The sequence below is a fragment of the Mus caroli genome, unplaced genomic scaffold (genome assembly GCF_978045245.1).
Source record: "Mus caroli unplaced genomic scaffold, Mus_caroli_1 scaffold_6, whole genome shotgun sequence".
NCBI lineage: Eukaryota > Metazoa > Chordata > Mammalia > Rodentia > Muridae > Mus > Mus caroli.
Genome location: NW_028227261.1, coordinates 110,901,001 through 110,922,546, shown reverse-complemented (window position 1 = coordinate 110,922,546; position 21,546 = coordinate 110,901,001). Strand labels below are relative to the sequence as shown.

General features: G+C 46.9%; 1 protein-coding gene across 1 annotated transcript; it reads right to left on the bottom strand.

Annotated features, from left to right (window-relative positions):
• Positions 1-16,784: 16,784 nt before the first annotated feature.
• LOC110292991 (olfactory receptor 13C7-like) lies at positions 16,785-17,744 on the bottom strand. The gene has a single exon (XM_085838459.1). The coding sequence runs from the start codon at positions 17,742-17,744 to the stop codon at positions 16,785-16,787; it is 960 nt and encodes a 319-aa protein (XP_085694585.1).
• Between the last annotated feature and the right edge of the window lie 3,802 nt (positions 17,745-21,546).

Sequence of the window (21,546 nt, the reverse complement as noted above, 5' to 3'; positions counted from 1 at the left end):
CTTTAAGTCAAATATTAGTTATTTCGTGTCGTCAAAATTTGGTGCCATGGATTCGGGAACATCAGGGTGTTTGGATGGGTACCATGGAGGCAAACGCCTTCTATTCACCGCCAAGCTCTCGCCTAGTTGAGTACCGGTAGACTCAAAGGCCTGGATGGGGGATCTGGCACTAGGACTTTCGGGACAGGAGCCCACGCATGCGAGCCCCACCCCCTGCTTCACCCTCTTCCAGTCCTCTGCGTTCAGTGAGCCCTTGGTGAGGAGCTGGAAGGCGACAGATGACTTTGGAGACTTGGTGATTCCAGATGCTAATGCCTGCGCAGCCTCAGAGCTAATCCGCCTGGACCCAGAAGTCTAAAGCCATCCTCTCCAGGCTCGGCGCGCCCCCTGCAGGCCGGAGAGTAGAGACGTTGTTTACATCAGCCAACTTAAACCACCCCGCGAAGACCTAAGAGCACACAGTGTCACAACTCCAGGACATGCACTCATTCAAACATCCAGCCTGCATCCTCTCCCGTTCACTCCCTTGCATCCCTAGTTCCACGACAAACATTATTGACTTCCCAGACTCAAGTATGAGTGGAGAGTTCCTTATCCCAAATGCAAAGGGCCCCTCTTTCAATTCTCCCTGTTCTGGTACAAGGATTTGGTCAGACTAGGATGCATGAAGACGATGCAGGTTCCTTGGTGAGTAGGAAGCCAAGCTGAGCTAAACCCCGCTGAGGAATCCTAACCTGGGACAATCTTCCCAGGACTCATCCTGAACCAGGATGCCTTACAAAGGCAACTTGGCTTAGCCGAATCTGAACTGAGTGAGGTGGCAGTCCACAGGCTCCACGCAGAGAATCGGAAACATTTCAAACCTACCTGATCTGCCGACCTCCACCCCCACCCCCCACCCCGCCCCACCCACGCCCTTGCTCTAAGTGAAATCTAAACCAATGGCTGGATGTGGATGACTGAAAGCAGCTAATATGTTAGAAGAAGAATCTTTAGATCGGTTTGCATAAGATCATCGGGGGAGGCCACCAATACTGTCTTCACACTGGGGAGACTGAAAACCAGCCGGCTGCTCAGTGGACCAGGTTGGGTGCTTCTGCAGCCTCTGGCTGGCAATGAGGGGTGGGGGATTCCTAGAGAGCCGCCATACTGGAGGACGCCTGAAGAAGCTGAGTTATTTGGCCACAGGAAAATATGGCAGCAATAAGACAGATAACCCAGCAGTGTGTCACATAGGCAAGTGGTCCTCTTCAGATCTGGCCCACCGACAGAAGACGCCATCCTGCCCACAGGTAGAGTGGGTCTTTTCGGTTCGATAGGTCTGACCAAGAAAACCTCTCATAGGTATACACAGAGGCTTATCTCAAAGTAGATTCCACATCCAGTCAATATGAACTGTCACTCACAGTGCCTGTGTCCTTTCCCTCTCTGACAACAGTGGTCAGTTTCTTCTCACCCCTACTCGCTCCCTCCTTCCCTGATTCCTCTTTACCTCTCTAATTGTATGTGGGCATTTGCACATGTGTATGTGGGTGTGTGTCACTTGTATATGTGTGTGTGGAAGCCAGAAGCCAATTGTGTGTGTGTGTGTGTGTGTGTGTGTGTAAGAGAGACAGAGAGACAGAGAAACAGAGACAGAGACAGAGTGTGTAAGGACTCGGGGAAGCTAGAAGAGGCTGTCAGGTACCCCAGATCTGGAGTTACAGACAGTTGTGATCCAACTAATGTGAGTGCTGAGAACTGAACTCCAGTCCTCTATATCAGCAGCAAACGTTCATAACCATTAAGCTACCATCTTATTTTCTAAAACAGGATCTCCCACTAACCCTGCAATTTACTGACTAGGCTAGGCTGACTAGCTAGCAAGCACAAGAGGATTCACCTGTCTCTGCCTTCCCAGTGCTGGGCCTACGGCACCGTACCTGGCTTTTGCGTGGGAGCGGGGTGTGCAAACATATGTCTTTGTGCGGGTACAGCAAGCACTTTCCCAGCTGCATCATCTCACGAGCTCCCCCCACCCCTGGTCTTCTAATGTTGGCAAGGCTCAAGACTTGGAACTTAGGACCTCTTCTACCTACGCTCCCTCTCTTAGTGATCTCATTGTCTTCAGGCCTTAAATACCACCCGTACGCTTCCAAATATGTATCTTCAGATAGCATCTTTCCCCTGAGCTCCAGGCATGCCAGCTACCTACTTAACATTCCCATTTATGTATCCAGGGTGCAGCTTCAATGCAACCAATCAGAACTGAGCTCCTGGACCCCCACAAACCCACTTTCTTCCAGCCCTCCACATCTTGATAACTGTCCCATCCACTGACTTCTTCTTGCCTCTGCTTTCTCTCACATCCTCTGCTGAGCCCCAGTCCACTGGCTCTACAATCTTTCCAGATCTGAACACGTCTCAGTAGCTCCAAACACTGCCTGTGTCCTCTGAATTACTGCAATAGCCTTCATCCACAACTCCTTGCACCACACTCCTTTGGTTTAGTCTACATTTAACAGCTATATGGAATCTTTTAAACATTAATTCAGATATGTCAGCGTTCTGCTCGTCCGGCTAAGGGCTCAAGACACTCAGTGAAGTAGACACCTACAGTGGCTGACAGACGTGCACTGTCATTTCTTATTGTCTGTGTCCTATGCTCTGCTCTTTTGGACTCTAGGCTGTTCCTCACATTCTTGCTTCTTGGCCTTCGAATCTGTTGTTTTCTAACAAGAATGTTTCTCTCAGGTCTCTGTGTGGCTCTTTCTTTCTTCCTCTCTCTCTCTCTCTCTCTCTCTCTTTCTCTCTCTCTCTTTTTAATCTTCCTTTCTTTGTGTCAACTCTCTGTTTTTATATCACTAAAGACTCCTCTGACTGCCTGATTTAAAATAACACACACCTTGCATCCCTACCACTTTTGCCTTTGAGGGGATGGGGAATGAGGTCTCACCATGCAGCCCTGGCTGCCCAGGAACTAGGTACCCTTGGCTCTTCCTACTGGGATTAAAGTGCTGGGATTAAAAGCATGTGTCACCACATCTTGCCTCTTGCCTTCTTTTTAAAAATAATTTAAAGTTTTATTTGAATGTCTGCATATGTGTATGTGCATGCATGTGAAGTTACCTAGGGAAGCCAGAAGAGGGAGTCAGAGCCCCCGGAGCTGGAGTTATAGGCAGTTGTAAGCCACCTGATGCATGTGTTGGGCCCAGACTTCTGGTCCTCTGGGAGAACAGCAAGTGCTCTTAACTGCTGGGCCATCCCTCCTGTTACCCACTCTTGACTTCTCTATTTTTCTTTGTGGCAGTTGTTGCCATCTGACTGTAGATTTTGTTGTTTGCTTACTGTCTGTCTCCTTCACTGAAATAGAAACTCTGCAACAACAGGAAGTTTCTGCTTTGTTAGCTACTGTCCCCCAGTGTTGGGGACAGCCGGGCATAGAGGAGGACTCAATCCATACTCACTAATGAGTGTGATGCAGATGTGACACAGATGCCCTCCCGGTACACTGTTTCCTCATTATTGCACTCTTTCCTGCTGATTCTTGGGATCATTCCCAACAGGCACTCAAGGCAGAGGGTAACGAAATACTTGAAAGTCACATGAGCTTTGCACTATACTGTTGTGTGACTAGGGCCTTGGCAAGAGGCAAAGGCAAACTCAAAAAGGCTTAGTAAGAAGGGACGTATGGCTGCACCTTTTACAGAGGTGAGGGCAGCCAGCCACTGCGCATAAACTAGCATAGCTTCAAACTCTGGGCCTTCTCTGCTAGACAAAGTAGACACTAAATGTGCTGCCTGAAAATTCTACGCATTGAAAGGACTTCACGTCTTCATCATCCCGAAGGCTGCTCCTGCAGCTGGAGGCAGCCAGTTCCTTCCGGTGCCGGTATATCTTAAGAGGCCCACCTGAAAATGAAGACCATTCACTTCCCCTATTTTTTCAACCCTAGAGAATGTCTCCATGAAGCTTGAGATCAAAGAAAAAAGCAAACCTAACAAATTAAAGGCTAAGCTACCTTCCTGTGCTTTCCTCCTTGACTTCCAAAACATCTAAGGCCTGTTCTCTCACATGTGCATGTCGTGAGCACATCCATTTAGGGGTGGTGCTGTAATATAGACAACACCCTTAGGTCACATTGTCACTGGGGAACTACAGTCCAAGTTTCCTACCAGGGTCCTGGGGCAAAGAGCTGTTTGGTTTGACTTGATTTGTTTGGATTTTGTCAGGCTTGGTTTTTGGTTTTTGCTTGTTTTTTTGCTTGTTTTTTTTTCCCCGCTTGTTTGTGTGTGTGTGTGTGTGTGTGTGTGTGTGTGTGTGTGTGTGTGTGTGTGCTTCAGAGGCCAGAAGAGGGCATCAGTTCCCCTGGAGCTTAGGTTACTGGTGGTTGTGAGCCTCCCTGTGTGTTTACAGGGAACCAAAACCAGGTCCTCTGCAACGGCAGCATGCACTCTTGACCAGGAAGCCATCTCTACAGCCCCATTCAGTCTGCTTCTTTCTTTATAGTCCATGAAACCAAGGACCGAGATAGCAGGACTTTAGGTGTCATTGAGAAGAACTAGACAAAGTCATAGCTCTGGCCCTAGGACAAGATGTGACCTCCTGAGCTGATTAAAAGATTGCCAATGGAAAAATATCCAAACCAGGCTCTAGAAACCCTAAACCTTTTAAGATGGCAAGAGGCTTTCTGATAAAGAACCAAGCAGGTCTTTCAGTCATGCAGATAGGGCCAAGGCCCTTAGGAAAGCTAGTTTATTACAGAGACCTTAGAAAATAGTGTAAGATCTGCCTAGAACATAGATAGGAGCAACAGTGTCTTTGGCCACAGTCTGCTCTCCCCATTGAGCCTATACTCTACTTGGTAATAACCTCTGCCTATCCGCTATTCTCTGTCTGTGTCTCCTGGGACTTCAAGAGAGAGTACGCGGACCAGGTAGAAGGGAAAGTGTCCAACTGAGATCCTGGTGTCAAGTCCCATCCTGTGTGTGTCACTAGTGATGTTCTGAGTGACTATGACAATTGTGCAACCTCCTGATGTCCTGGATCCTCTCTCTCCACACAGAGAGATTATCTGTGTACTCATATATAAAAGCAACCAATCCCAGGATTGGGATCCACTTTGAGGACCTACTTTCTGCAGTCTCTTCTGGTAAAGCTTATAGTATCCCTGGAGATTCTGACAGAAAATGGGTGGCACACTGTAAGGATCTAGGAAAGTCAAATATTTCCCACTCTCCACTCACAACTCAGAGCTTGCACAACCTCTAATTTCCATATATGGGAGCTCTTCCTACCCCAGGCTGTTGGCTGCAGTGCTGGGTAGGTCTTGCAGCTGCAAACTGACAAAAGGGTCATGGGAACTACTGCATATGTAGACTATTGGTCAGAGGCACAAGCCACAACTGGTGCCTGTGATGGGCATCTGAACCTCATAGCAATATATGGTTGTTCTGTATGTATATGTGCCTGCCTGGTACCCAGAGAGGCCAGAAGAGAGCACCAGATATCCTGGGACTGGAGCATCGATGGTTGTGAGCCACCATGTGTGTGCTGGAAATCAAATTCCAGTCCTCTGGAAGAGCCTCCAGTGCTCTTAACCACTGAGCCATCTCTTCAGCCCTCTCTGCCTCTTTGTTTTAGAAAGTGTCTCACAGTGTAGCCCTGGCTGGCCCTCAGACTTGTGATATTCGGGCCTTTGCCTGTTAAGTGCCGAGATGGCAGGTATATACTACCATGTATGACTGGCTTTAAAAATCCAGGCCCTTCACACACACACAGACACACACAGAGACACACACACAGAGACACACACACACAGACACACACACACAGACAGACACACACACGCAGATACACACACACACAGACACACACACACCCGCCCCTGAGACAGGGCCTCCTGTTGTTACAAGCTGGATAAAAGCTTGCTCTGTAGCTAAGTGTGACCTTGAACTCCTGATTCTCCTGCCTCTACCCTCTTAGTTTGGAGACTATAGGCACTTGCCATCGTAGTTGGTTATTGTACAGCGTTCAGAGACTGAACCCCCCAGTTTTCTGCATGTTAGGCAAGCACTCTTATCAATTGAGCTATATCACCAGCATCAAACACATTTATTTTAATGGGGAAAGTTACACATGTTATTCTGACCCATGAGGTCTCAGTGACACGAGTAGGAAAGCACAGCCTCCGAATGGCCCGGACACAATGCATAAGAAACGTTAGAAAGTCGATCACATTTGTACGTAGAGAGCAAGGCATCGCGTCCATTACTTACTGTGGAGAGCTCTGAAGAAGGGCTCTGAGGAACCCACTCTTTTTAAAGAGCACCCTTCTTTAAAAAACTGTCTATTTACTGTGTAGGGGTTGGGCAGCCATGTGCGTGTCCTGATGTCCGTGTGTCTTGATGTCCATGAGTCCTGATGTCTGTGTGGGAATCAGAGGACAGCCTGCAGGGTTTGGTTCTATCTTTCTACCTACCGACTGAGTTCCCAGGGACCACACTCATGTCACCAGAGGTATTGGCAGTCACCTTCTCCCAGTGAGCCAGTTCTCTGGCCCCTAAGAAGCAGACTCCTTTACAGGGTTTTCTTCAACAGTTTTCCCACACGTCAGGCCAGTAAAGGTGATCGTTCACTAAAAGAATGCAACCACAGGAAGTGCTTTTAGGGACAAATATATACAAGACACATGAGCGTCTCAAACATGTTATTTTTGGTTTGTTTGTTTTTTAAAGGGACACATGTGCAGAACCCATGGAAGTTTTCAGAAGACACAGCTAGTCTGTGTGTCTATCAGTCCGGCTTGGCAATATGTTCCAGACTCATTCCTCTGTGACAAGCAACCCCATTTGTTCCTTAGGACAGCCTCCTTCTAGACTATGGTGTGCCCCAAAGTCAGCTCATAAATATATCTTTGTCTGGAATATAAAGTTGAACTGTTACTTTGTGTAGGATCTTTCCTTGAGTTAAAACATCGTTACGATAGCTAGGGGTGGGGGTGTCGTTGTGTGCAAAGTGGGAGAAGCTGCCGAGGCTGGAGTGATGGGGGTTCTTGACGGGCTTGCTGACCTGCAGGTAAGTATGTAACTGGAGAGAGCTGAGCAAGAGGCAGCTCCAACTCTTTCTCCAGGTTCTCCAGTGCGCTCAACTGTGGTCAAGCCAGGAGGCTGCGGACCAACCTCTGGCTCACACAGCCTCTGCCAGGGCCCTCACACTTCCAAGCGCTCTGTTTTCCTTCAACCAGACCTGGCCTGTGTGAGGCCTGTGAGTTTTAGTGTTTCTGGGAAGCAGGGTGGGAGTTTCCAAACACTTGGCGACTTTTAAAGAGACAGGACTTGGCATGCTTCAGCCAGCCTGGGCACACATAGTTTTGTTTGGTTGAAGAACTAAGTCTTGCTGGTGGTCAAAGGCTCGCTGCCGCTGCCACCGCCGCCACTGCCGGGAGGAAGAATGGGGGAATTCACCAGTCCCTGCTCACACCACCTCTCCCACTTTGTTCTAAAATCTCTTGAGAGACGGTTTGGTTTTGTTCTTAGTCACAGAGGCTGTAGCAGAGCAAATACTACTGGAGCTGAGAGCTGTGAGGCGAGACGGAGCTGGTTCAAATCCCCGCACTTCCTTTTCTAAACACGTTGGGTCTTTTTTATTATCCACCCTCCATGGGAAGGAAACCACAGAACCTTCTGACCTTGTATTCCCCGGGGAAGGCGTCGGTCGAAGCAGGCTTTCTCTGTTTAGCTAACTGTGTGCAGATGTTCAACCCACGATTTTATCCCAAAGGCATTTTTGTGCTGGACTTCAGTCTCCTTGGGTGTTCTTCAGGAGGCTTCTTTCTTGGGGTTCTGTTTGCTGTTCTGTCTTACCACTGGGTCTTTGCTGCGTGGTTTCTTTGGTCAGCTGTCATCCTGGGACAGGGACAGGTCCTGAACTCTGCCCAGTGGGAACTGGGATGTGAGCCACTACCCAGTTTGGGTCCTTTAATACCAGCAAAGGCTGGTAAAGCAAGCCTAGGCATTCCTTTCATGGGGACACAGAGTTCCCAGCTCCTTCTAGAAGACAGGAGAGCCATGCGCCTAAAGCTCTTCCAACAATTCTGACACTAGGGGGCGCCACAAACCTGTCCCCCAGTGGCAAGATAGTCCCATCTGGCTCCCAGATTACACGTATTAATTCATTTCTTCATTTTCTTGACCTCAATCTTTTTTTTTTTTCTGTAAGATTTATTTTTAAGTGTGTGCGTGTATGTGTGTGTACGCGTGCGCGCGCGTGAGAGCATGCGTGTGCATGCAACGTCCACAAATGCAAGTAAGAGAACAACTCTCAAGAGTTGGTTCTCTCCTTCCACCGTGCAGTGCCTGGGACTGAACTCGGATGCTGAGGTTGGTGGGTGGCAGCCTCTACCTGCTGAGCCATCTTGTCAGTTCCCTGCGGCTTTTTAAAATCCCTTTTTGAGTCGGGGTTGTGGTAGCATTCACCTTTAACCCCAACACTTGGCAGGCAGAGACAGGTGAATCTCTGAGTTTGAGGCCAGCCTGATCTACAGAGTGAGTTCTGGGATACTTGGGGCTATACGGAGAAAAAGAGGCAGGCGGATTTCTGAGTTCGAGGCCAGCCTGATCTACAGAGTGAGTTCCAGGACAGCCAGGGCTACACAGAGAAACCCTGTCTTGAAAAAACAAAAACAAAAACAAAAACAAAAACAAAACAATCCCCAATCCAACAAAACAAAACAAAACTCTTTTTGAAAGCTTGGGGTACAGGTGGGAGTGCACACTTGTAATTCTAGTGCTTTGTGGGTAAAGGCAGGACAATGACTTCAAAGACAGCGTTGTCTACATAGCAAGTTTAAGGCTAGCCTGAGCTATATAAGACTGTCTTTAAAAACAACACAGAGCAATGACTGGAGAAAGAGCCTAGCAGCAAAGAGCACACATCACCTTCCGAAGGAGAGAAGTTCAGTTCCCAGCCCACACTTTAGGCTCACACCACTCTGCTCCAGCTCCAAGGGATCTGATGCCCTCTCTTGGCCTCATCAGGCACTGTACTCATGGACAAACCCACACTCAGACAGACAAGTAGACACATAATTAAAAATAAAATAAAAATTTTCTTTTTTGGCTTATTTCCAGTTTTAACTGAGTATAAACACATTAATATGTAAGCTATCAATATTAAAATTATTCTTTAGTTTGGGTTTCAGTCTGTAATGTGTTGGTTGTCCTGGGCGAGCCCTCAAATGAGAGATTAAGAGTTAGAAGGACTCCAAGGTAGGCAGCTGGATAAGGAGGGGGCGTGGCTAGGTAATAAAGATGGGGAATTTCAGAGATGGCCAACTTCTTCCTCAGCCTCCAGACTTGAGACAAAAATCCCAGCAGCATGCTGCCAAGCTGGCTCAACAAGTTCAAAGCTGGGCCAGGGCAAGTCACACAGCATCTCTGGGTCTATCAACCATCCTATCTGCTTTCAAACTAACCAAGGCTAGAATAGGGAGGAAAACTGCAGAGACGTTAAGGCTCCAGACTTGGAGAAGAAACTGGGTTTTTCCACTTTTGGGGTCTGCTGTCTGCTTCTCGGAGGGTCTTTTTGTCTTTTTGTGTGTCTGTGCGCGTGCACGTGTGTGGGTGCTTACGTGCATGCTTGGTTTCTCCACAGTCACCTGTTCTGACTCAGATTTTTTCCTGCCTTTTAATTCTTTAACTTCAGAGAATATGAACCCAGTCAAGATGGGATCATTTCAAGACCCCCGGGCTGTACCAGCAGACGTGGCCACATTATTGTTAAGTTCTAATGAATCTGATTTACTTTCTGAGCAAGCACTGGCTATAATTCCTAACCTAGCATATTAGAGACATCCAGTTATTTCTATTAAAATTATCAATATTTTATGAAAACTAAAATTCAAAAGTTGATTTTAATCTTTTCAAGTAACGTTGGGAGTCTATTGAGGTGACTTCCTTCCCTTTGCCTGGGAGAGAATTATGCCACGGATGACCTTAATAGCTGCACTTTACACTGAAAATAAATGGAGGGTAGGGAGAAGCTCGCTGAGTAGGAGAACCTGCCCCCACAGACACGAAGCCGGAAGTTTGAATCTCCAGCATCCATGGAAAAGGTTGGGCCGTGCTGCCGGAGCCTGTGACTCCAGTGTTGTGGGACAGAGACAGGCAGAGCTTGGAAGATTTCTGGCCAGCCAACTGAGGCAAAAAGGTGAACTCCAGCGTCCGTGAGAGCCGAAGTCCCAAGGGGAAACTGTAGACACCCAATGTCCTGATCCTCTTCTGGATTCTGCATACACCTGCCCTGCATGTGCTTTCAACACACACACACACACACACACACACACACACACACACACACACGCATGCACGCACACTCACACAAACATGGATAAGTGTTTTTATTCTTTTAATGAGCTGCTGAATTCTACCCTGTCTGTGTCCTCATTGACATGCCACACACATTAGGGCACACACTCCTGAAGGTCCCCAGGCTTTCCTTTCTTGTTCGTTCTTTATCATGTTTGGTATCTGTGCTCTGCTGACTTGGTTAAAGGAGTTTGGAAGACACCTTTTTGTGTGTTCTAAACTAATTTGGACAATCTTAAAGCTTTTTGCTCCCTGAATGCCCCCCTCCCCCATTGATGTTAATCTGTAGAAACATCTGAAGTTAGAATATCTTGAGATGGGGAACTCGGAAAAACTTTCAATTTCTTTTCAGTTAATTTGAGTTTTTAGGGCATATGTCTTTACTGGCTAACTAGACGTGTTCTTATTGCTAGACTATGCTCTCCCAAAGTTTCTATTTTATGTCTCAACTATTTTTACAAAACTTCTCAATTTTTCCTTTGCAGTGGTGACTTGTACCTAACTAGAGGTTGGTAGTGAAACAGAGACCTGGGGTGAGCATGAAGGCTCAGCTGAGCAGAGAACCTCCCCAAACCCCCAAATTCTGTCCCCAGCCCCTGCACTGCATGTTTCAACCAAAGGAGAGAAACTTTAAATTTGGAATTGTTCATAAAACATTTCTCTGGAGACTGGCTTCTAGGAAAAAACAAAACAAGGAAACACCCTGAGAAAACAACAACACAAACAAACCCACTGACCCTGATTGGAGGTATTTGTTGGTTTTGGTGTGTCCTGTTTATCATCTGGCATTAAGCAGATACCGGGAGATTTTAGCACAGATGGAGGTGCTGGGGCTCTAGAGGGAGAGACTTGCAATCAGCGGGACTGCCTTCATATGCAGAAGGAAAGAGATCCGGAGTTTACTGTGTAGAGGCACAAAGCTGACCCCTAAGGACTGGAAGCTGGAGCTACCGGAGAGCACGTCTTTACAACTCCAGGAAGATTTGCTGGGTGGCGTAAATGAAGCAGCTATAATTTAGAAACACTGAGTTGCCCTTTGCTGGAGGTGTGAAGCGATGCAGGGTGAGCAGGTCAGGGCCGTTGGAAAGAGTTCTAATGAGTTAGTTACATACATGAACTCTGCTGAATTTCACGCCAGGACTCTGTAAATGCCTGAATTTGGCTAGAATGGCCACTAGATGTCAGGCTTGTGCATCTGCTGTGGTACATTGTTTAATAGGCTGACTCTACAACTCAGAGCTTAATAAACTAATGTTAAGAAAATGAAGTTCTACTTTAAAAGCATGTATCCTAGCCCAGGCAATCCCAGAACTTTGGAGGCAGAGGCAGGCAAATCTCTGTAAGTTCAAAGCTAGACTGGTTTACATTCTAGACTATCCAGGGCTACATAAGGTGGAAGGAAGGGAGGAAGGGAGGGAGGGAGGGAGGGAGGGAGGGAGGGAGGGAGGGAGGGAGGGAGGGAGGGAGGGAGGGAGGGAGGGAGAGAGAAGAGAGAGAGAGAGAGAGAGAGAGAGAGAGAGAGAGAGAGAGAGAGAGAGAGAGAGAACATTCTAAAACTGACCCAGGTGTTACATGTCCATAATAATGACACTCTGGGGGTGTCAGCAGAAGGATCAGGGCTTTGAAGTATCCTTAACTAGTTTTGGGTTACAATGAGTCCTGTCTCTAAACTCTCTCTGTGTGAGTGTGAGTGTGTGTGTGTGTGTCTCTGTGTGTGTGTCTCTGTGTGTCTGTGTGTGTGTCTGTGTGTGTGTGAGTGTGTCTGTGTGTCTGTGTGTCTCTGTGTGTGTGTGTGTGTGTACATATGCTTATTGTAGGCAATTCATTCTTACAACACTTCAGAGGATTTAAATATAATTTTAATAAAAATTTTAATATATATTCTTACAACTGGATTTACTTTCTAAATTTTTGTGTGTGTGTGTCTTCTTCTGATATTCTCAGAATTTAACATATCCCCCATCAGCATCTCAGACCCTCTTATCCATCTTGTGTCTACTGTTATAGGCAGGGACTATTCTCGCTCCCTTTTGCAGATCATGAGGCACTTAGCAGCAACACAATTACATCATTAGTAACATCCCTGGTTCTGCTGTGCTATCTGCCACGCACTTGTTTACAGTAGCTGATCGACTTATGTAGCTACTTATAGTAGCCTAGGTGTGGGTGATTCCAATGACTGTGGCCTCCATAGGATCATAGGTTTGGTCCCCAGTTAGTGGAACTGTTTGGGAAGGATTAGGAGGTGTGGCCTTGTTGGAGGAGCTGTGTCACCGATATCGGAGTTTTGAGCTTTGAGGTTTCAGAAAGCCTGCCCACCCTTGCTCTGTCTCTTCCTGCTGCCTGTGGATCAGGACATAAGCTCTCAGCTACTCCAGCACCATGTCTGCCTGCTGCCACACTCCCTGCCATGACACTCAAGGACTCTCTCTCTGAAACTGTAAGCAAACCTCCAATTAAACGCTTCCTTTTATAAGTTGCCTTGGTTGTGGTGTTTTATCACGGCAACAGAACAGCAACTATGACACTGGGTAATGGTATATGTGGAGAAATGAACCGAGAGGGATCAAGCTATCTGCTCATGCCCCTCAGTGAGAAGTTGCTTTCCAGAGTCGGTAGTGCTGAATGGCGGCACCCACGGCGGTTACTGGCTTTTACCTTCTTGGACATTCACAGTGGACTCTTATCAAAAGATCCTGAGAATTTCTGAAAAAGAACTTGTAGAAGTGTCACTGAAAAGCACTCAGACATACTCAGTCACAACCCATTCTGCTCTCCTCCCTCCTCCCGTCCTCTCTCTATCCTTCTCTCCATCCCTCTTCCCTTTTCCTTTCTCTCTCTCTGCCCCTTTCTTCTTCCTCATTCATCAATCTTTTTTCAGAACATAGTATTTATTGGAATACAGGCAATATCAAATCCAAATTCTATATTCTCTTTTTATTTTTCTTGCATGTATATGTGTGTGGTGTGCATGCATGTGCATGTGTGTACATCTGTGCATCCATGTATGTGAGTCCAGAAGTTGACACCGGGAGTCTTCTTCAACTGCCCCCTCCCCCCGCATCTTCCTCACCATCTTCCACTTGAGTCAGGATCTCTCACTCAAACCTAGAGCACATCGATTTACTAGGGACCCTCTGTCTCCTAGACCACCACAGCCACCTGACATCCTGGGGTTCTGGGGATCCAAATTGCAGTCTTCATGTTTGTATGTTGGTTGGTTTTCCCTCTGATCTGCCCACCTCAGCTTCTTGTTGTTTTAAGATAGAGTCCCACTATGAGCCCAGGCTGGCTCCAGATTGCAATCCTCCTGCCTCAGCCTCCAGAGTACAGGGATTCCAGGTGTGCACTACCACACTTGACTTAACTTTAATTTATTAGTATAATTAATATAATTTATTAATATAATTAATTAATTTATTAGTATAATTAATTCCATAAGCTGCCATAAATTGTCAAAGAGTAGCTTAGTTTAGCCGCGTTAAAATGACATTAAGTTGTTAGACTATCTTTACCCAGAAGACCTCTGGGTAGAGGCTTCTCTCTTTCTCTTCTTAGCTCTTCAGGAAAATAAGACCTGGCAGGTGAGAGTCCTAGGGGAATTTCTGTGTCCTCTGGTTCTTCTCGTTCCTTGTGTGAGTAGGGATGAGCTTGTGGCTAGGAGAGCCATCTCACTCCCCCTAATAGGTTTATAGCTTAAGAACAATTGGGGCCACTCAGATCTCTCTAATGGCTGCTGTCTAAATGGCTTTAGTGTAGATTTAGAATACCTTTAGTGAATTAAATTAGGGTATTTTTTTTTAAGTCTGACACCCGATTAAGTTGTTAAACATCTAAGACTCAGAAGATTACCCTTGAAAAGTTAAACATTGACGTAAGGGTGAGAAATAATTCTGACTAGCCTGTCTTGGCATTTGAATGGCAGATGGTGTGATCTTTTCTGTTCTGTGGGTGACAGTCATAACATACCTTGCCACCATCACTGGGAGAAATATTTCCTAAATATGAAGTCCCTCACTGTTGTCCTGAGGTTCAGCATGGGGGTCACCACCCCATAGAAGAGGGAGATGAGCTGGTCTGCAAGGTCCTGCTTGTCTGCCCCAAGTGGGTCCTTGGACTTGGGCTTTCCGTACATGAACAGGATGGTCCCATACAAAATGATCACCACGGTGAGGTGGGCAGAGCAGGTGGAGAAGGCCTTCTTCCTCCCCTCGGCAGAGGGGATCCTCAGGATGGTGGAGAGTATGAAGATGTAGGAGATAAAGATGAAAAGGACTGGAACTCCCAGCTCCCCCCATGCTGATCACATTGATGGAGATGTCGGCTGATGTCCGGGTCTTACAGATGCAGTAGTTGTTAATGGATAAGTGGCAGCAGGAGCATAGAGCTCAGCAGACCTGAGCACATAGGCAGCTCTGCTCATTAATTACCTTCAGTTGTCTGACAGCGAGGGAGTGAACAAATGTCACATGCATAGGAGGACACTGTTCCTGCCACATGCAGGAAAGGGTCACCAGCACAAGACAAACCAAGAAAGATGCCTCCCCCGGGGATCCTGCTAAAGCAAATGCATACAACACTCATTTAGTCTGGGATCTCTTTGACCTTTCAGAGAAGAAAGGCCCCTAAGCAGAGCGGTTGCTAGAACTAGCATGTTTGCAGTCTTTTCATTTTGACTACAAACAGGAGGAACTCCACACACATGTAGTCTAGCTGGCAGCTTAAATTTAAGGATTATTGGGCTAGAGGGGTGGCTCAGTGGTTAGGAGAGCTTGCTGTTATTGTAGAGGAGTTCAGCTCCCAGCTCCTTCCTTGGGTGGCTCACAACCACCTGGAACTCCAGTTCTGGGGGGTTGGGGTTCTGAAATGAGGAACACTTTGTTACAAAAACAAGAATTTATCTCGGTATTGTCCTCTCTACTTTTCTACAGAGTACTATAGGCTTTCATTTGGTAAATAAGGCCCTTTTACTTCCAGGTAAATGCTCACAGTGTCCATTCCTATATCCTTGTAGGCTTTTTTTGTTATTTTCTAGTTGTTAACAGAGTCTTGCTAAGTAGCCCAGGCTGACCTTGACTTTAACCTTGCTGTGTTCCTTCCGTCTCTGTCTCCTGAGAGCTGGAATTACAGGCCTGTGTCCCACACCTAAATTCCGCCACTCTTCCTATAGACTGATCTTAAGTCATAGCCTCTTTATTCCTCAAATTCTCTTTCTATTTGTCTGTCTGTCTGTGTCTCTGTCTGTCTGTCTGTCTCTCTGTGTGTGCATGTTTATCTGTCTCTGTCTGTCTCTGTGTCTCTGTGTGGGTGTCCACGTGTGTGCACACACCTCTCCTGTAGAACAATTATTTGGTTGTTAGTTCCTTCCTGTTTGGGTTGATGTCAATATTCCGATTATCTCAGTTTACATATTATTTTAGTGACTCATAATGGATGCTCACTGCCATCTAGGGACAAAACTAGGAATGAGTAAAAGGCTTGAAAGAGGAAAAAGAATGAGTATGTTAACTGGGCATTGGTTTTGTCAGAATTTTCTCACTCTCCTTCACGCACTGAGGAAACAAATGGCTCAATGACTTCTGGCAAGGATCTTGATATAGGACCAGAGACTGGTTATGAACACACAGGAAGAGAGCAATGCCGAAGACATGTATTAAGCATTTGCATTAGACATGGGAAAAGGTAAATATTACCAGATACTGAGCTATATGGTATATCAAAGTACACCTTAATGTAAAAATAGAGACAGGTAGAGGCAGGAGGATCCTGAGTCTGAGGCTAGCCTCAGCTTCACACTGAGACCCTGTTCCCTAGGAAGGAGGAAGGGAAGGAGGGAGGGAGGGAGGGAGGGAGGGAGGGAGGGAGGGAGGGAGGGAGGGAGGGAGGGAGGGAGGGAGGGAAGGAGGGAGGGAGAGGAGAGTGGCTACTCATTAACTATGGTTGAATGTTTGTAGAAAACCTGAGGCGCCAGTGAAGGGAAGACCTGAGCCATAGCTTCTCCCTGGCCATTATTTCTTGGCCTGTGAGGTGAGTATCCATGAACAAGTGTGAGACCCGGGGCTGGAGAGAAATTCAGTGGTTAACTTGTAGAGCACCCGCTTCAGTTCCCAGCACCCACAGGGCAGTCATAGCCACCTGTGACTCCTGTAACTTCTGGGGGACCTGATGCCCTCTGCTGGCCTCTATAGATCCCTGCATTCATATGGTACACATGAACTCACACAGAAACACATCAATAATTTTTTAAAAAGTCTTTAAAAACAATGTATAAGATCCAGAGTGTTCAATGAAATGACTATGAAAATTTGAGGAATTCCTTCTAGAATGAGGTAGGAGAATTACCTATTCATACAGAGCTCTTCTGAGCATTGAGATTTATTGTATAATCTTTAATAAATATTATACAGGGAAACAAAGACCATGAAGGTCCATGCAACATCACCACTTGAAGTGTTTCTGGCCCACCAGGTTTGTCACAGCGGCCCTCACGTCCTTGTTCCTCAGGCTGTAGATGATGGGGTTCAGCATGGGAGTCAACACCCCATAGAAGAGGGAGATGAGCTTGTCTGCAAGGTCCTGCTTGTCTGCCCCCAGTGGGTCCTTGGACTTGGGCTTCCCGTACATGAAGAGGATGGTCCCATAGAAGACGATCACCACGGTGAGGTGGGCAGAGCAGGTGGAGAAGGCCTTCTTCCTCCCCTCAGCAGAGGGGATCCTCAGGATGGTGGAGAGTATGAAGATGTAGGAGACAAAGATGAAGAGGACAGGGACCCCCAAAAACATTGCATTAGCCACTGCCATGCTAATGACATTGATGGAGATGTCAGCGCAGGCCAGTTTCAGGACTGCCAGGATCTCACAGGTAAAGTGATTGATGACATTGTCCCCACAGAAGGGCAGTGTCATTGCTAAAGATATCTGAACTGTGGCAGTGATGCTTCCAGATACCCAGGAGCCGGCAGCCATGGGCACATAGGCAGCCTTGCTCATGACCACAGGGTATCTAAGGGGGTTGCAGATGGCCACATAACGATCAAACGCCATCATGCCCAGGAGCACACATTCTGTGGCTCCCATGGCGAAGGAGAGAAACATCTGCACGGCACAGCCTGAGAAGGAGATGGTCTTCCTGGGGGTCAGGAAGCTGTCCAGAAGGAGGGGGACGGAAGAGGTGGTGTAGCAGATGTCCAGGAAGGAGAGGTTCCCCAGGAAGAAGTACATGGGCGTGTGCAGGTGGGAGTCGAGGATGCTCACCAGGATGAGGATGCCGTTGCCCAGCAGGATCACCAGGTACATCAGCAGGACGAGCACAAAGAAGGTTTTCTCCAGCCTTGGGTGGGCAGAGAGGCCCAGGAGAATGAAGCTGGACACAGGGGCGGTCTTGTTGGATCTTTCCATGTTTCCTCCTATGTTGCAGAAACTCAGAAGGTCACTTTCAGGCTTCTCTGATGCCTATAATGCCAAGGGAACCTGTGAGAAAGAACTCCTTGAGGAGCAATTGGCTCAGAGCTCTGATGATCTGTGGGAATCGGTCGTCCGTGTTGTTCTGAGTCAAAGGCAGGGACCCTGAATGAACAACACCTGCTTGGTGGTATCTAACCCTTGCAGAGATGTTTGAAATGTCACCTGAGTAAATTTAATTTTGTTCATCACATTTAAAACAGGTATCACACATTTAGCCGAGGTTGGACCACGTGTGGGCAGTTCATTTGACTCAGCTGTGGCAAGAAATATTATATTTTACTTGAAAAATTTCACCCAGGAAGCCTCTGTTTGGTTGAAAGCCCTGCTACTGTTTGTCCTCAATTCCTGTGCATCCCCCATGTGAGTACTTCTGTGGGCTGCCTTCTTCTTCTTCTTTCCTTTTGCGACTTCATGATGTACACGGTCCTGGGCCACTTGCTTGTCCATTAGTATATTCACACAAATACCAAGTTCTTCTGGAACGTGCATTAAAAGAACTGTCACTGACAATCCCTGTCATTGGCCAGGGTATGGGAATTGCTAAGCCCTTCCTCCTCTGTGGAGACGCTCACCTTGGACCTCAGTTACTGAGTCACTCATCCACGTGAGGAATTCTGGATGCTGTGAATTGCTCTCTGTGGCTTCTGTACACATCCCTGCTCTGCTCTTTCCTCTCACTGTTGGATTCCCCATGGCACTTAACATGAGGAAGGAAGCCAGGAATGTGGCTGGCCCACAAGAGTTTCTTTATTCTTTTAAAAGTGTTCGCTTGGCAACGTCAGTTTGACTCCCCAGGATCTACATGGTAGCAAGAGAAAACTGACTTCCACAATCATCCTCTGACCTCCCTGAGCGTGCCTTGGTGTGCACACGCCCCCACACAAATACAAATGTAACTTTAAAAAGTGTTTCTTAAGGTCTAGGGAGCTAACTCAGTGGTAGAGTGATTGCCTTTGGACTTGGGCTACACACAGACAAACAGACACACACACACACACACACACACACACACACACTGTGCTATCTTACCTTTTTGATAAGTATGCTGATAAAAATCGCTTATTTAAGGTCTGGAAATAACCCTTCAGTCAGAAATAGCTCATCTGGCTTAGGCATCAGCCAAGGAGTGGGACCCTTAGCTCACGTTTTGTTTTCTTGTTTTGCTCTCTGTTTGGATAAAACCACAAAGGACCTTTGGAGACATACACAAAGTCATTTAAACCCACTTTGCTTTTGGGATTAATCCAGTCCCTGACGTGATTTGAAGTTACAAAACTGAAGTGACAAAGTTAAGAAAGTTTCTGTCCTCCTGGGACCACATCCCCATGATCCAATTATTCTGAAATCCCTCCAGAAATACTTTGTTTCTGCCCGAGTTGTTGACAAGCACTGGAGAAGAAGGGTCATCCTGGCCCTGTTGCAATAGAGGCTGATAAGAACTCTCAGCACAGACACACAGTGTCTATACTATACTAATACTATACTAATCTGGGGAGATTGTGAGACCCACACATTGCAAAAGGGAAATCCTTGTGGCTTCAGATGCTCGGCTATTTGCAAATTCAAGAGCTCAGTACTTTACAGAAGCAAGACACCTCAAGGGTTCCTGGACCCAACCCCAGAAATTGCAAGCTCCTGCCACAGTCCAGGCATAAAGGGTGTTAGAAGGGCCATAAGTAAATCTGACCATGATTCTTGACACTTGCCACCAAGCCTGCCAAACCTGATGACCTGAGTTTGAGCCCCAGGGCTCACATGGTAGGAGAGAACTGAAGTCCTGCAAGCCATTCCCTGACCTTACATGTGGTATACATGTGCAGTGACACAAACCTGGACCTATATACACATTAAGTAAACACATGCAATTATAACTTAAGAAGAATAGCAAATATATACTGTTTGAGAAAAAATAAAAATCACATTATGTGTGCCTTACTCAGGATGAAAACTATAAACTAGAATTTTCCAGTACATGATGAAACCTCCATCTTGCTCTGCCTCCTCACTCCAGGACTTTGGGAACGCCTCATCTCCCTCCTGAAATAGACTTCCTTCTATTTCTTTGAGAGTGATGACTACTGACTTTTGTAGGAGTTACTTCTGGGCAGAGTCCCATGATTCCCTGCCCGCCTGGGAGCCAACAGCGCCCAGGTATTATGAAGTGCTCTTTCCCAGGTCATTAAAGCCCTGTGGTGCTTGACCTTAAGATTATCCAGTTGAATCTGGTGTGATTAGGTGAGGAACCATATTTACTGAATGGAAAGGATTCTACATGCCAAAGTGCAACCACGAGGAGCAGAGACTGGCCCTTGGAACAGTCATCAAAGACCACAGACTACCAACAAGAGAACCCGAGTTCCGCCAAAAGTCTAAATGAGCTTGCCCTCCCTCCCCCTCTCTCTTTCCTCCTCCTCCTCCTCCTCCTCATTCTCCTCCTCCTCCTCCTCCTCCTCCTCCTCCTCCTCCTCCTCCTCCTCCTCCTTCTTCTCTCTCTCTCTCTCTCTCTCTCTCTCTCTCTCTCTCTCTCTCTCTCTCTCTCTCTCTCTCTCTCTCTCTCTCTCTCGTCCCTCCTTTATTTCCTAGCCCTCAACCACTCTTACTCAGACGTCTCACGTATAGAACTATGAGATAATAGTTGGGGATTGTTTTAAGCTGTTAACTTAGTGTCATTCGTATTGCAGCCAAGGGAGAATAATAACCTGTTCTTGATTCCTTTCATGGCTCTACCACCTGCAAAAAGATCAACGTAAATGAATTGTTCCATTGAGAAATGAAGTAAGGGTTGCAAACTCAGCCTTCTACAAAAAGGGGCATGCTTGCTTCTGTGTGAGGGAAAACTCACACAGTAAATTCAGGGTTTTGCTAGCCCTTTCTGGGTAAACCAGGCAAGGTTCCAGTGTAACAAGGGACCAGACATGTGGTTGGGAAGAGCAGTAGAGGAGAGGCTCGTTTCATGTTTGCTGCTTCCCAGGGCTCTCTTTGATTCCCTCCTAGAGGTGATGAGGGCAGAGTGCTGTGTGGGTAGAGTGGGACCCTCAGCAAGTCCATCAGTGGGGCAGAGCGAGGGGAGGAGCTGAGTGAGCGCATGCTTACAGTGAGAAGGCTGGGGGCTGGGCTGCCTGGGGCACTGGACTTCAAGTTGATCACCCCAGACAGCAGGCTCTGTAGAAGGCAGCAGGGTCTGGAGAACAGAGCCCCACAGAGACCTGTTTCTGGAGTGCCAAGGCTGGTTTGCCTTACCTGTGTGTCTGCTTTCAGAGTCCTACAGGCCCCTCACCCTGGGTCATAGACTAGATTCCTGTCTTTTAACTATCTTCCCATTTAGTGCTTTATCTTTTCTGGTGGAACACATTCTTGAATAGCTTCTTGAGAAAAGTATATTGAAGACCTTATATGTCTGAACGTATTTTACTCAATCTTTATAAATGGCTGAGATTTTGGTGTTGTGTGTTAGTCAGGGTTCTCCAGATAAACAGAACCAATGTGTGTGTGTGTGTGTGTGTGTGTGTGTGTGTGTGTGTGTTTGAAATACGGAACTAGCTCAGGTGATCATCTGGTTATGAAGGCTGACGAGTCCCTGCTTGTGCCATGGAGCAGGCTGGACACTCAAGAACAACCTCTGATGCAGTTCACAAAGCTAGAACCGCCTTGTTTCTAAGAAACGTAGAGCCTCTGAAAGTACAGAATCAGGATTAATAAATGCTTGGTGCTATAATAGGAATCACCAGAGAGTACA

What these genes read in the sequence shown, in the direction of transcription:
- LOC110292991 (XM_085838459.1), bottom strand. Translation starts at nt 17,744, where the DNA reads ATGGAAAGATCCAACAAGACCGCCCCTGTGTCCAGCTTCATTCTCCTG.